General features: G+C 33.3%; 1 protein-coding gene across 3 annotated transcripts in view; it reads right to left on the reverse strand.

Annotated features, from left to right (window-relative positions):
• Tsc22d2 (TSC22 domain family member 2) overlaps positions 1-15,847 on the reverse strand; it is a 47,022-nt gene that overhangs the window by 25,759 nt on the left and 5,416 nt on the right. The window contains exon 2 of one of the 3 annotated variants that reach the window (XM_038347270.1): positions 7,533-7,604. The exons of the other annotated variants lie outside the window; for them this stretch is intronic. Within the exon in view, the coding sequence (XP_038203198.1) occupies positions 7,533-7,604 (72 nt within the window). The remainder of the gene's footprint in view (positions 1-7,532; positions 7,605-15,847) is intronic. 3 annotated transcript variants of the gene reach the window in all.

The raw sequence follows: 15,847 nt of genomic DNA on the forward strand, positions 1-15,847 counted from the left end.
TAAGCTTATAGAAAAAAAATACACATATTATGAAAACACAGTAATTTCAGTTTAAAAAGTATGTTTAAGAAATATAAAACTTCTATTTCAATGTGTTCCTTGAGCACACATTTTAAAAAATTAGTTGTTATATAGGACAGGGCCATATCTGAAAAGTTTTATTCTAAAATGAATCTAGGTAGCTGAAGTATTTTATAGATTAATCAGATAACCTTTGAAATGCTAACATTAGAAATTCCTTTTATGAGTACCTAGAAAGCTTTGTCAATCATAATCTAACAATATCTTATTGTTAGGAATAAAAATCCCACTTAACTGACAATGTGCTCTTGAAAGATTTTAGTAAAGAACTAGATATACATTTGCTATCACTTAGTTCACCTTTATGGGAAAAGCAACAAAACAGAACAAAATAAGAGCAGGAGGGCAAGGATGAATGACTTAAAAATCGAAAAAAAAAAAAAAATTCCAAGTATTAATTTGAAAAGTGATAGACCTGAATAACAAGCCTTTAAGATTTCCCCAAATAATTTTCCAGGGGGAAATTCCTTGAAATACTTGGGGTTAAACCCAGGATTTCGAGCTGGTGAATGCACTACCACTGAAAGCTGGACCCTGAGCCTGCTGTTTGCTATCTGAAAGCGTATCTCTGGAGTCATACACAGCTACATTTTCAAGTATAAACCATATTTCTTTTAAAATATTCTAAAATTTCTGTAAGATTACCCATGTAGGTACATAATTTCACTGCTGTTCAAAAAAGTTGCTTACACTTTTACACATAGCTATTCCTTATATTATGTATTAGAAATATGAACTTAGAAATATCTAAGATAAACAACTAGCCAAAATATACCTGACAGAATAAAAATATAGGAAGACCATATGTTCCCAGAAATTAACACAGAAACTATACTGGTCTAATGTATTATAATACAACCAAAAAGCTCCTACATGGTGGTACATTTTTTATTTTGTGTGCATATGTACGTTTGTGTTCCAGTGAATGTGCGTAGGAGTGGGTATGGAGACTGGAAGTCTCCATCAAGTGTCCTCTTCACAGTCTGAAATAAGTTCTTCTCATTGGCTGACCATTATGCCCCAGGGATCCTCTCCAGTGCTGTTTAACAGACATGTTTCTATTCCCGGCTCCCCCCACACCCCTTCAACATGTGCATACTGGGAACCAAATGAAGGTCTCAGCTTGTGCAGCAAGCACTTTACCCTGAGTCATTTTCCTCGCTCATCCTCCTTTTTCAGTGCTGAGGCCTGGGGCCAGGCCTCATATACACTATATACAAACGCAGCATTACCACTAAGCCACATTCCTCAGCCCTATGTAAATTTATAAATATTAAAGAAAATTTAAAAAATTTTGGGGTGGGAGAAGATGGAGTAACAAAGAAAATGGAGGCCAGTTGTATACTTCTCAAGTATACGCAATAAAACAACTACATACTTTCTAACAGGAAACTATATATTTTACTCTTGAGTTACTGATTTTCTTTGAGACAAGGTTCCTCTGTGTAGCTCTGGCTACCCTAGAAGTTGTTATATAGACCAGGCTGGCCTCAAACACAGAGAGAACTACCTGCCTCTGACTACTGTGCTCCCATGCCAGATACAGTACACATTCTACAGTAACTATGGACAGTGACAGTCATGTTGCCCACACATATACTTTAGCATACTGAGGACACCACCATTTCTGGCCCAGAATTAAAAAGCCGGGGGGAAAAGTACTATCTTCTAAATCTTTCTTTTAGTTTGAGCAAATCTAATAATAAAATCTTTAAATTCTGAAGAGGTAAACTGTATTAACATAAAAATGCCATTTTGAAGGATATTTAGCAAAGGATAATAAATTGCAATTATTTTTATTTATTAAAATTTATTTCCTCCAAATATAGCAAATATTTTAGAAATAGCCAACTAAAGTCCAAACATGGAAGCTAATTTTTGATAATCCATAATATTTAAAAGTTCTCTTATCAATTACAAAAATAAACTCCCAAAATTTATTTGTGGTACTATTATGAGAATATGTGTGCAGGCACCTAAAGAATGCCATCTACAGCTTAAAAGTTGGCCATATAAATCTCTCCCGCTGCTTCAATCTTAAAAAAAATGAAAATTTCATCTAATTTTTCTTCTCAAAAGGATTATAAACTCATGTACACATGAGTTTAAATATACTGAAGTATGAACCTAAAATTTTAAAGTGTTAAGGAATATAATGGAAAAACAAAACAATAACAAAAGAAAGACGTTCTGTTTGTTCTAGGTCACTAATATTAGGGTATATTTTCTTTAAGTCTGAGCAAGAAAAATAATAAGCTTTTCCTAACAAATCTTTGTTTCCTAACAAATCAAGATTTTGGAAAATAATTTAGTGAATTAATTTACACAATTTCATGCTATTTAAAGACTTGGTTTACTTAAAATATGATATACATACATACATCTCCTAAAGTAATCCTAAAATTTCGCCCTGAAAATAATTACCATGACATCTGAAAGTAGGATGGGTGATATAGGGTGAGTAATTTAAGCAATGAATAAAGTTGGTAAATGAGGGAACAAAATCATGTAAATAGCTGGTAAATAGCTGAACAATTTCTCATTGCAGATTCTGAAGTCTATCAATGTGTAGAAAATAGATATCAATTTATCATAGACAGCTGAACTATAGAAAAACTACAAGAAGAAATGTTTAGGAACTAATGAAACAGTACTCCAAAGAATGGAGCTAAGACTTATGATTAAAACTATAGTAGCAGACAATCGTCTAAGAGCAGATGCAAACATTTTCTCCTCTTTTGGTTAGGAAGCAATATTCTCAGCGTGTTCCCATTTCTAAAACATCCTTCTCATACTATCTCCTCCTCTGATCTCAACGTTACGTGGTACTGCCACAGTTCTGGCTTGACCCTCTCTTATCCTACTCTTTTCCTTGGAACCCTGGCCTTTCCTAAAGTTTGAACTCTAAAAACAGAAAAGAAAATATTATGTATTTTACAGCATTAAAAAGTTTATGTAACAGGTAGCTTTCCAAAACATTATTCTCTGCACAATGGCACCAAGCAGACAAAAGTTCTTTATCCACCTAGATTCACAGAGTCTGGGAGCTCTGCTACATACCTGGGCTAAAATAAAACGCCACTTTTCAGAGATGATTAATGGACAGCCTGGTCAAATTCAAAGTTTTTTGATGTATAAAACTTTATAAATGGAAGTACTCCATCAATAGGCAAAGTGTAATCAAAATCTGTCTAGATGGATAGTGTATAATTTCTGCACAGGACTCTGTTTAGTAAATACATCACCGTATACGTCAGGAATCTTGCTCCAATAAAGGAACATAAAGATTTTTTTTTTTTAAATTTAGTATCTTACTTCTCTACCCAGTTGCATATCTGGATATTTCTACCAGTCTGTCAACTAATTCATAAAACAGCTAAAACCATAAATCTCATCTATGTATCTATTCAAACTAATTCTTTTACTAATGCATCCTACAATATGTGCATTCCCTCAGTCAACTGGGTTTTGAACACTCTGGAGTTGTTTGAGGGCTTCCTTATAATCCAGAAGCTGTAAAATCTTATTAATGTCTTTTTTTATAAAAATCATACTTTTCTTTTTTCAATCGAGTTTTTCTTCTCTGTTATATTATACATAAATCAAATCCAACTAATGTTTTTTTACATGTATGTATGTTTGTATGTATATATATGTATACATACATACATATCCATACATACATGTAAGTCCTACATATTCTCAGTGGTTCATAGTACCATTCCTCTAACTAGACTGTTTCTTTCCCTCAGTTTTCTAGTTCTAAAATACCAAACTCTACTCCCTCTCAACTAAGAAAGCTACCTCACTCTAACTTTCCTTGTAAAGTGGAAAGTGCTTGGATATTATAAAGGGCCATCGTTTTCAATTATGTGATAATGATTCTCTTTATCTTTTCCCAAAGACCAAGCTCATTATAAGTAGGTTTTGAATTTTACAATCTTGCTTTTCCTGATATTATAGGAATCAATAAATTTGTGTCAAATAATGGCATCTGATCACTTTCCTTATTAATTTACATTTAAATATTCCTGCTACCATAAGGACAAGCTGATGCCAAGGAAATAAATCATGTATCCCTTGTGATTGCTTAGCACTTATTGACTAAATTTAACCAATTTCTTCATGAAGACAAAACACTCTAAGTGTTTATCCATAAGGCAAATTCTTAAAAGCAGTCTGGTTTCCTCTCTTTAGTCTTTTTCTCTAGCTCTTCCGTATCTTACTGACATGACATTTAAGTAAACTGTCTGTTGTAATTCTTACATTAAGCTTTCATAGACAAAAACTCTTAATGATGCTTGATTACCAGTGATTATTGAGACAGATTTCTAAACTAATTCTGTAGATTTAAGAAAACCAAGAATGAAAACAATTTTTAAAAGGTAGTTGAAATTTAGCATCACTTAAATGCTAGCTAGTGTGTGAGAATACCACAAAAAATGACGTCACAATAATATAAGCTCTTAGAGAGTTAATCATTTAAGATAGATAAGGGCTGACTATATCACTCTCCTCATATCTCTCATCACTTCCACCGACTCTCCTGAGGACTCTGCAACTGACAAACGAGGAAAGGAGCACAAAGACCATGACGGCACCTGAAGGACTTGAGTAGCTTCAGTTTCAGTACATAGTGATGAAAACCCTGGACAGCTGAGAAAAGATTATCTGAATATAGACAAAGGCAATCTGGCTATTGAAAACCTCTCAAATTACTAATTCTAACTTAAATATAGGACAAACTGGTAAGTTAATAAAGGTAAATAAATAAAGGAGAACTGGTAAGTTATTGAGGAAGAGCATATTAGTAATTTATAATTCGAATATAAAGATACTTGATAAACTGAAACTATCTTGGAAGGAGAAAAAGGTTTCAGTCCTTAAAATTGGGTACGAGCATGGACCTTTAGATAGTCAGACATGATTAATGACAGCTGGATTAAAAGGAACAGAGCAATGGCTCAATGGTTAAAAGCACTTCCAGCTATTCCAGAGGACCCGTTTGGTTCCTAGCACCCAGGGAACTGGATGGCTCACAACCAGCTGTTACTCCAGCTCCAGATTTGATTGCCCTTTTCTGGCTTCCATAGGTACCTACACACTAAGTAGCATACCTCCCACTCCCCGCTCCCAATAAAAATAAGCCTTAAAAAGTCTATCCCACTGATGGGCAAATTTATGCTTCAATATATGTAGATAACACAAATCATATATAGGAGTATGGCTTCCTAAACCAACGGCTCTCAACCTCTTTGGGGTTGCATGTCAGGTATTTACATTCTGATTCATAACAGTAGCAAAATTATAGTTGTGAGGATCAATGAAAAAAATCTTATGGTTGGGGATCACCACAACATGAGGAACTATATTAAAGGGTTGCAGCATTAGGAAGGTTGAGGACCACTGTCCTAAATTCTTGAATAGTTCTATTTAACAAGAGAATTACCTTTGTAAAATACTTATTTGGCAAATCAATTGTTAAAAACAAACAAACAAACAACAACACAAAACACATCGCAAACCCCCAAATTTACAATAGTCCAAAATAAGGCTATTTGGTGAGATCCAAAACAAAGCCAAACGTTATAATTAACATTTTAAAAACAGTATTACAAAAATGTTTAACCCGCCTGCTAGGAATAAACAGAACTACAATGCTTTCTCAGTGTCAGTTAACAAGTCTGTAAGTATTTGCCAAATAAAGCTGTATAAACTGTTCTGTTAGAACTAATAAAGCAAGTCACTCCTCAGTTGTGTGTTTATCACTTCCCCCATCCTAATAAGGCTAGGCCTCTCATGATTCTGGACCTTGTTGATTGGCTAGACTGGGTAGACTGGCAGGCCAGTGAAATTCTGGGATAGTCCTGCTGTCACCTTCTAGTGTCTGGACTGCCACACCTAGATTGTTTTTTCTCTTTTATATGGGTGATAGGGATCTAAATTCAGGTCTACTGCCTTTTTCCCAGTACAGAAATATATTTTTAATCTATGAAAGACTAATAGATACAGAATTTGCCCATGTCTGAGATGCTAAAAGTATTTGGTATCTACTAAAAAAGAACAAGTATTTAGCTGTAACAACAAATTACGACCAAGTAACTTCTATGGTTGTCCTACAATGAAACCATTTTAATATTAGACCAAAATTATAGAAAATAAAGATTAAACTTTCTACAATGTATTAATGAAAATAATACATCATTTATACTGACATGATAGCTTATGAAAGCTAGATATTACAAATAATTAAACTGCATTTAAAGCTACTTATCATATTCAAATAGAGTACTGTATTTCCTTTGTATTGAGGAAGAGTATACGGCACACCTCAAGTACTATTTACATGATTAAAACTGTTTCATACTATAATCTAGTTATTTATTTCTTTATAATTCTTTATACTGTTAGAACAAAACTAATTTCAACTTGATTATATACACAGCATTACACATTTTAAAACTTCCTGTTCAAAATGTGTTTAAAATAATTTTTGGTTAAGTAAGGAACAAAACATCTAAAAGATATAAAGTATTAGAAAATATCTTTAGAGTTATACACACAAACAAATCAAGCCAAAAATTAAAAGAAAGTTTTACTATTTACTATTAACGCAATGCAGACCATGTCTCAATATGACATGTACAGACACTTAGCAACAATCTTTTCTAATGAAAGAGGTAGAGTCTATTAGTGTTATCCAAGAATATGCCAAATGACACAAATGCGTTGCCAGGCAGAGTTAAAAGAATTTAACAAGCTTTGTGGGAATTTAAGAAACACTGTGCTCAACTCCTATTAATTAAATACAGAATGAGAGATTGCTAATAAATATTCAGCCAAATAACTGAACAAAGCATATACTATTTAAAAATGTGTGTTAAGCAGAAAGATAAACCAAAGTATCTTTTGCCAAAAGTGAAATCAAAGAGTTTTTTTGTTTTGTTTTTAAGTGAAAAATAAGACCTAAACAGTATCTCTGTGAAAAAGCAATCTGTTTGGGGGTCTTACAAGGTTTATAGATATACAAAATTCTAGCAAGCAAACGTGGTGACAATTTCTTGTCAAAATTAATGACAATTTTGTTACTCAGGTCTTGTCCCTCTTCCAGTTTAATTTTTGAATGGTATTTTGTTTTGTTATAAATCCTATAAAACAGAACAAAATTAAGACTGATTTAACAGAAAAAATTTTTGCCTTAAAATATATGAAGCGACTATTTTCAAGACAATGGAACTGTAATCCTTAAAATTAAATATAACATGCACAGAATGCAATAAAATTAAAAAGCACATTTATGTTCTATAGAAAATAGTCTTTTTGGTTTATTTTGCTGCTTTGTCCCATGCTAGATTCCACGTGATTTCCCCCCTTTAACAAAAGTCAGTTTTAGGCAAAGCAATTCATGCATACACTTTTGCATGTATGCATTCCATATCAAGTAATCATACCTATCCCAGAGGCTCTTTGATTCCTGAAACGTGTTCAAATGGAACGCTTGGTAGAAAGCAGTTGAAGGATTCCTGTGAGATCCAAGAATCAAATGGAAATGAAGTTGAGAATGTACAATATATTCAGTACTTATAAAAAATGGAAGATTTTAGATTCTCATACAGTGTAACCACTTAAATTTGAAAAAGGAAAAAGAAAACGTTGAGACTGCTTAAAACAATACTTTGGAAGAAATAATAAAGCACACAAAATTAAGAAACCACAGTAATTCAGATTTAAAATTTTAAAAGAAAGAATAAATAACAGATAAAGTTAAATACTAGCATTCAATTGTGTGCATATATACATAAAAGTAACCAGAGCCTATCAACACCATGTTGTAGTGATGCTTTAATGATCATCTATGGTCCTAGCTGTTGTTCTCCAGTAGCATATCCACATACAACACTAAGCTATAGCTTTCTAGGATTTGTTAAAAGTGAAGGGTTAATGATGAATAAGAAAGAGTCCTTCTTGGTTGGACTTGATACATTTCCACTTTTAAGTTTATTTGTGCGTAGTTTCTCTAGGCTAGTGGTGGGGAGAACAATGTGATTATATGGAAGCATTCTAATTTATTGCATGAGTATAATGCCCCCTTTAAAGGAGAAAAATCTATCAACTGTATCACTCATTCCTACTATCCCTACGGCCAACACCACAGAACTGTAACTAATGAGCTCATGTAGGCTAACTCCAGTATGTACAATTGATCCTCTATGTCAGGAATGATTTCTCAAGAGCTAAGCTTTTGACTAACCTGGTTCCTAACTGTTTTCACTCATTAAGCATAATTCTAATTAATGTCTTCCTCACCATCCATTTGTACTTTAGGGGCTAACATGTACCTGTCGTATCACTTAAAAAATCCTAACTCGGCTCAGTGGTTGAGAGCATATCTCCTCTTGCTGAGGACCCAAGTTTAGTTCCTAGTACCCACTCATAACTGCCTAGGACTTCAACTCCACAGATTCTGATATCAAATCAATCATCCACTCAATTGCCAAACTTTCTTCTCTGAGGCCACAAGAAAAACAAAAAACAAACAAACCCAATCTTTGATTCATGGTAGGAAGTAAGAATAGCAGTAAAAAAAATACTATATACCCAATGCTATTCAAACTGCTCTACATTATTGCCTCAAATTTCTACAACATCCCTACCTGAAAGGAGTAAGAGGTAACTCCCCAAATGTCAGAGTAGGTAGCCTAATTTTATGCTTTTAAACCACTATACTAAACATACCAGAGTCAAAACTTGATTTCTCTAGCTCTATGTTCTTTTAAATAACACTGTTACTAAATAGTTAAACATGATTAAATAATACTATAGTTTTATTTAGCCTTTGACCAATAGTTAAGACTGTAACCATATCTAAATCTTTTGGTTACAGCCAATGCTCAATTGCTATTATGTTATTAAAGAATAATCTTCAGATGCTTTTCTGAAACCTTAGTAGGTGCCTTAAGAAAGGCTGCTGGATTACAGTGCAGGAAACAAAAACCTGCTTCTGGGGCTTGAGAGGTTAAGTGGTTCAGCAGTTAAGAACATTTCTTACTCCTGCAGAACCTAGCACAGATTTCAGGTAGCTCACAACTCACTGTACCTCCAGCTCCAGGAGATCTAATACCCTCTTGTGGCCTCCATGGACACTGGCAGACACACAGTATACATCCACACAAACACATGCATATACAAGTAAATGAAAAAAAAATACAATAACTAAACCTTAAAATTATTCATAAAGTTGACTGCAACAGCAAATATCAACAATCATCAAATTAAAAACAAGAGAATCATGACTTCAAAACCTGAATTAAGCCAAGCTGTGTGGATGCACAGCTCTTTTTCATACTGCATTTTAGATTCTTATCCAGTAGATACCACTTTTGATAAACTGGAAAAGGCACAGACACTGGGTAACAGAGAATCACCAAAGTAGCTGAAAAAGTGCAGAGTAGTTAAAAAAACTAGGACTTTTTTTTAACAATATAAAGTTTTTGTTGCTTTCCTTACTCTATTTCCTTTCTAGTCTTTAAACCCTTTTTCTTACCTTTTTCTTTTGATTGTCTAAAACAATCAAAAGCACAGGTTAGATCTGCCAACAACAAAGTTTAAGAGGAATCTAACATCTTCTAACTTTTGTGAGGTTACCTTTTCCCACTGTATTTCAAAATCAAGTCAGCCAAGTAAGATAAAAGGCAAATGAACCGAAAACCTAATTTGGCTCCTCCCACCATCAACTAAATCCACCATCAACTAAATGCCCAGGACCATGTGAGCACTGTGAGCACTGCACGGCTATCTCTTGCACTGTTTAAGAACTTCATCTTTACTGGAAAGACAGACTCGAAGACGGAAGGAGACTAACAGGGTAAACTTTGAAGGTAGTCCCTAGTTTGGAATTAAAAATTCTTTATAAAGAGCATTTAAAATGAAATCTATTCAGAGGGATGACATTTTAAAGAACTTCTGATATTTTGACTTTGGAAATATCTATATTTAATTTGAAGCAAATTCACTTGCTAAATAAAATTGCTTCAAATAAAGTCTTATGAAATGCCATCATTTTTTCAATGTAATGACACAGTATTTCTCAAATATAAAATAAAAAAAATATGTACTATTAATAGTAAACCTCAAGATATGAGAATGATCTATGAAATAAAGTGCAATAAGGGGAGGAAAAGATATATTTTATTCAGTGGTTTTGAAAAATGTCTACAAACAAAGAAAACAGCATTTTCATTTAGATGACTGCAATAAATTCAATATAAACTACATTATTCTTCTAAGAATTGCTTTACTTAGAGTAGTAGTTTATATTCACTTCAAACAAGCTGTTAGGAATTTGGTTTCAAATGTGATTTTTTTGCAGAAGAGAATATATGGTCAAAATGCAAAGTTTAAAATTATATCAATTATAACTTGGTGCTATCAAGTTTCACTTAGCACTGAAATGATCTTATTAACAGAGCTTTCCTTGGGACCTCAGTAGCCTCAATTTCTATGTCATTCTCAAGTAATTGTTAATTGTACCCACTGGTATTTACAAATGGCTTTTCTTTATCTATTCCCTGGCTTCATACACTAGTCTGTCACATTAATTTCCCAGTACATGAAAACAGTATACCAGAAAGTGACAAACACATAGAATACATATCCACTTGCTTTAGCAAGACATTCTATTTATAAGGCAACTACAGTAGGGGGAAGAAACACACCTGCATACCCTACATCTCAAAATAAACCTAAAGTGTTGGTGAAGCTTAAAGGGAAACATATGTGAGCCTCAACTCAACAAAAACCTCTTTTCTAACTTTTAAGATTTAAATAGAAATCAGACGAATAAAATATCAACAAGGGCCATTCCAAATTTATGTGTGGATTTTAAGTATTTTTAAGTATCTTTCAGGTAAACAGTCACAACATAACCAACAGTGACTACAGTAATATTCCTTTCTTCCCATTCATTGTTGGCTAAGCAATAAAGCAAAGGAGTACTGGCTTTGGAATGGCAGACCTAAGTGTTTATGTTTTATCATGTTTCCTTAATCCACAAAGAAGAATAAAAATTTTGCTTACAGGTTGCTGTAAAGATCAAATGAGATAATGTTTATATATGGTTTGACAAAATTAAGCTTAAATTTTATGTTGTACAAAATTCAACTTTTGGTAGAGAATCTTAGCAGGCATTAAGTATCTCATCATCGTTATGGTAATGTTGAAGCAAATGAAATACTTAAATTTTGAGCTAGGTGTACCAAACTATTTAGTACATTCTACCACATAACAATTCTGACTTCTGGGCCCCAGTGAAGACTCCCATGCAAAACATAACTTTATCACACTTTAGTATATAATACAATTACTAAAATTATTGAAGTAAATTGTAAGATAAACATTACTTAGCAATAAAAGCTTCAAGAAATGCTTTTAAGTAGCAATTATAAAGTTAATGTAAGAATCTAAATTTACTGTGGTATTATGCCCTTCACTCTGCTTCCTGTCAAGTTAGTCAAATAATTTCCCAAGTACGGCAGTCTCACCCTTCAATTTCATTACACAGGCTGCCACTTCTCTGAGCTTAGCAAGTCATTTCTCTTATCAGTGATCTAATGTGAATGGCCCATTTAATTAAAACTAGGTCCAAAAGTCACCTTTAGAAGAATGTACAAATAATACATTGATTCTGAAGACAGGAAGTGGGTGGCTGGGGAACAAATATAAGAAGTTTTCAATTTATCCCGGTTTGGATATTTTAAATTCTGAACTATATACACACATGTATATGCAAAAACAGTGTCTGAACAGAAGTCATCAGTCTATATTAAGAAATCAAATTTCTTAAACTGTTCCCCATTAGCACTTACTATTGCTCCATCAAAACCTAACACATATAAAATATAATCTAATCATATAGACTACTACCTTGGAAGAAAGAGAATCTCATTTCTGTACCCTATAGTTTACTACTTGGAGAACACTACAACAACTGACTGGTGTGTTGTTCCTTTAGCTATTTACTTTGCATACAATTTACTTCTCAAGCATTTGAGTAAAGAAGTAAGCTTCATTTTCTTCCTTCTAATCAATCAATCAATCAATCAATCAATCAACCAACCAACCAACCAATCAATCATACAATGGTTGGTAGTGGCAAAAAAAAAAAAAAAAAAAAAGGGTTGGGGGTTGTGACAAAAGAAAGTTTCTTCCCAACTTTATTTAAAAGTACGGGTTCAATGGGACTAGACAGAACTTTAAATATGACAAAGTCCCAAATTCTAGCTTCCCTAATATTGGGGCGGGGACGACTGATGGGAAGTAAATGACTTGATTAATTAAATCAGCAGAGCAGTTGGAAGAACAAGGATTAGAGCACAATCTGCTGTATCCTTACCACATCAGGACTAAAGCAGTAGTCTCCTTTTCTGTGGGCACCAGCAGGCACACACATGCAGGCAAAACACCCATTCTGATCAGTCTTATGTTTGCACATCAAAACTTAAGACTTGGTAAAATTGTACCATTTGAAAGGGTAATCTGCAGGAGGAGTTTGGAGCTGGAACTCCTTACTCCAATTTCTGTAATGTATACTTGCCACCATACTATCTTATGTTATAGATTATTCACATAAAATTTAATACTTAAACCAGCACTTCTCAATCTGTGGGTCACAGCCCTTTGGGAATTGCATATCAGATATATCAGATAATTTACAATAGTAGCAAAATTACAGTTATAAAGTGGCAAAAAATAATTTTTATGGTTAGGGGTCGCCACAACATGAGGAACTGTATTAAAAGGTTGCAGAGTTAGGAAGTTGAGAACTATCCAAGGTTGGCATCCTCATTTTTCGCACAAACAGAACATTTAGAGAACTAAATGACTGGTTTAAATCAATCCATTTAACAAATACATAGCAACAGTATATTTTAATTCAGGTATGTCTGACTTAACTGTCTGTAATGGTCATTCATGTGTCAATACACAAACATACTATTGCTTTTATTTAATCAAAGGAACAACCTTTTTCATTTTGTTTGTTTCCATGGCAGAGCTAAAGTATATAAAGAACTTGTTTGGTTTATACACATAACCTCCCAAGTGGTAAAACTACAGCTCTATTTTAAAAAACTAATGGGCTTTAAACTTTGCTTTTGAAAACTTTTATTCATCTATTATGCAATTTACCTGTTATATAGGCGGTTAATAGAAAGTATGGCCTAAATAATTCAAAATAGATTTAAAATAGTCCAATGTTCTTTATAATCACTGACATCTGACAGAAAAAGTTTATCTTTTATAGTGTGAAACTTCAGCCAAATTTTAGCAAATACTTATGGATAAAGAGACTGAGGTAATTTAAACTAACATTCGGGTTTCACTTGTTTACCCTACGCAGTCTGACAAATAGTAAACATCCTAGGTGGATAGCAATAAAATTAGTAACTTAATTATCTTAATTAACTTAATTACTTCACACACACTATATGTATATATATATACTGTTTTCTTAAAGTAAAAGAAATATATCTCTTTAAAAACAATTAGCACAACTAAGATTAAATAAGATTAAATAAGATTAAGTCTGATTTGGCATTTTAAATTTGAAAGGGAAGGGGCCTGAAGAGATGACCCAGTGGTTTAGTGTGACTTTAGCAGAGGAGTGGATTTGACTCCCGGAACCTACAGCAGCTCATTCCATCAGTTACTCTAGTTCCAGGGGATTCAATGCCCTCTTCTGGTCTCCAATGGCACCAGCAAGCACACACAAGGTGCACATACATACATGCAGGCAATACATTCATACATATAAAGTAAATCTAAGTTTGTTTAATTTGAAAAATTCAGAACATACATGCAATTTCATCCATCTGACTCATGCAAATATTTATAGGGATATATCAATTTATATATCTTCAATATTACCACTTTTTTGATGTATACACAGTGAAGTCTATTTATTAGTGCCATGGAATGATAAGGCAAACTGGTAAATTTTTATGGGCAGCAAATAATATGAGACAGTGTCTCATTATGTCTAGCTTGGAACTCATTATGCAAATCAGGTTTGCCTTGAACTCAGAGACCAGTCTGCCTCTGCCTCCCAAAAAGGCACCTAACTTTTGCTTTAAGCAGTGCCAGGCTAAGGACATAACAAATATTGAATAGCTAGTATGTCCTTGATTTGCTATGGGAAAGATCAATGATTTATGTATGCACGATTCTTTGTTGATGTACCTTATCAGTATTGTGCTATCTAAAATAGCTTAAACCACTAGTTGAGTATAAAGAAAAAAACCCACAAGCTTAAAGGTTTATTCCAATACATGAGTTTTGCTGCATAATAACCCACAAACAGTACTAACAATTAAGATTTAAAAAAAAATTTCTGGTCTTTTTTTTTTCCATAAGCATCTAGTAAGGGGGTCGACATTTTGACTACATTTAATTAGATAGGCTGGCTTTTATAAAGCCCCTTCTCTTTATATTTACTAAAGAATAGAATTAGTAGACAGTATCGCTTCAGAAAAAAATAAATATAAAATTACCCAAAAGTAAAAAGTTACAAAAATCAGACTAGTCTTCATTATTGACAAATTCATTTCTTCTAAGACCAAACATGTTATTCTACTATATTTTCTTTCATTTTTGTTATCTGCCATCACTCAAAACAATACTTCCCTAGCCCTCAACTGGGGCCATCATGGAAAATGAAAAATCAGAATCTCTTTTCTACTCTCCTAGCATCCATCCCTCTATTAAGAAGATAGGGAGGTAGGAGCATTTGCTTAGTGGATTGCTACTTGTCACTGAAGGACACTGCATCTAACCTGTCTCCCACTGCAAAAAAAGATTAACTCTACTACAAAGTCTCAAGTATCAAATGCATAATCCTAGTGTCACACCCACTTTCAAATGAATGTTGTCAGAGCCTTACAGAAAAAAAATATATCAATACTGCATTTATTCTTAGGGGTACATATTAACCCTATTTCTAATACTTGTAAAATGACTTCTTACAAAGATGATTTCATAGATTTATGATCCCATAGGCTTCTTTTAACTTACATGAAAAAAAACTGTACTAAAAATAGTTACTTGGAATGTTTCATCCCTATACACGTAAGTGCTTATTTTCATTAAAATAATAAACATTTGGCCCAAATTAATTAGTTCTCAATTAAAAAAATACTTAACAGTAAATATAAAAGGCTAAACTACTGATATAGCTGTAGGATTTTCAGCTTCTTTGGAAAATCATCGGTCTTTCTGTAAATTCAAAATTTCTTTTATTTAGATCTATGTTTATGACGAATGTATGTTTTAGTAGTTAGATATTTCTAATGAATGAATGAATATACCATCAACAGTTTTTATATTAAATGTTATGTATACATTGATTTTATACTTTTTTTTGGCCTTTTGAGACAAGGTTTGTTTGTGTAGTCCTGGCTGTCCTGGAACTCAGAGATCCATGCATCCATGTGCCTCGGTCTCCCAAGTGTTGGGATTAAAGGCGTGGCTTGACTTTATACTTTGACTATCAACACCTTGGTAGGAATGCTTTCCCAAGGTTTTAGGGACAAGACAGTATCTTGCTTGTGATTTACTCATTACTGGTAAAGCTGAAAGATCAAAATCACCTCCATGATGTAATAGACTGAACAAACAGATTCAAGTAAGGAGCTTTCAGATTTTTAAACTTATGTGCTGGGAAACCTAGGAGATCTTTCTGTAACATAACTCTTAAAAGGGGTCTGTAGGTTTT

The sequence above is a fragment of the Arvicola amphibius genome, chromosome 11, assembly GCF_903992535.2.
Source record: "Arvicola amphibius chromosome 11, mArvAmp1.2, whole genome shotgun sequence".
Classification (NCBI taxonomy): Eukaryota; Metazoa; Chordata; class Mammalia; order Rodentia; family Cricetidae; genus Arvicola; species Arvicola amphibius.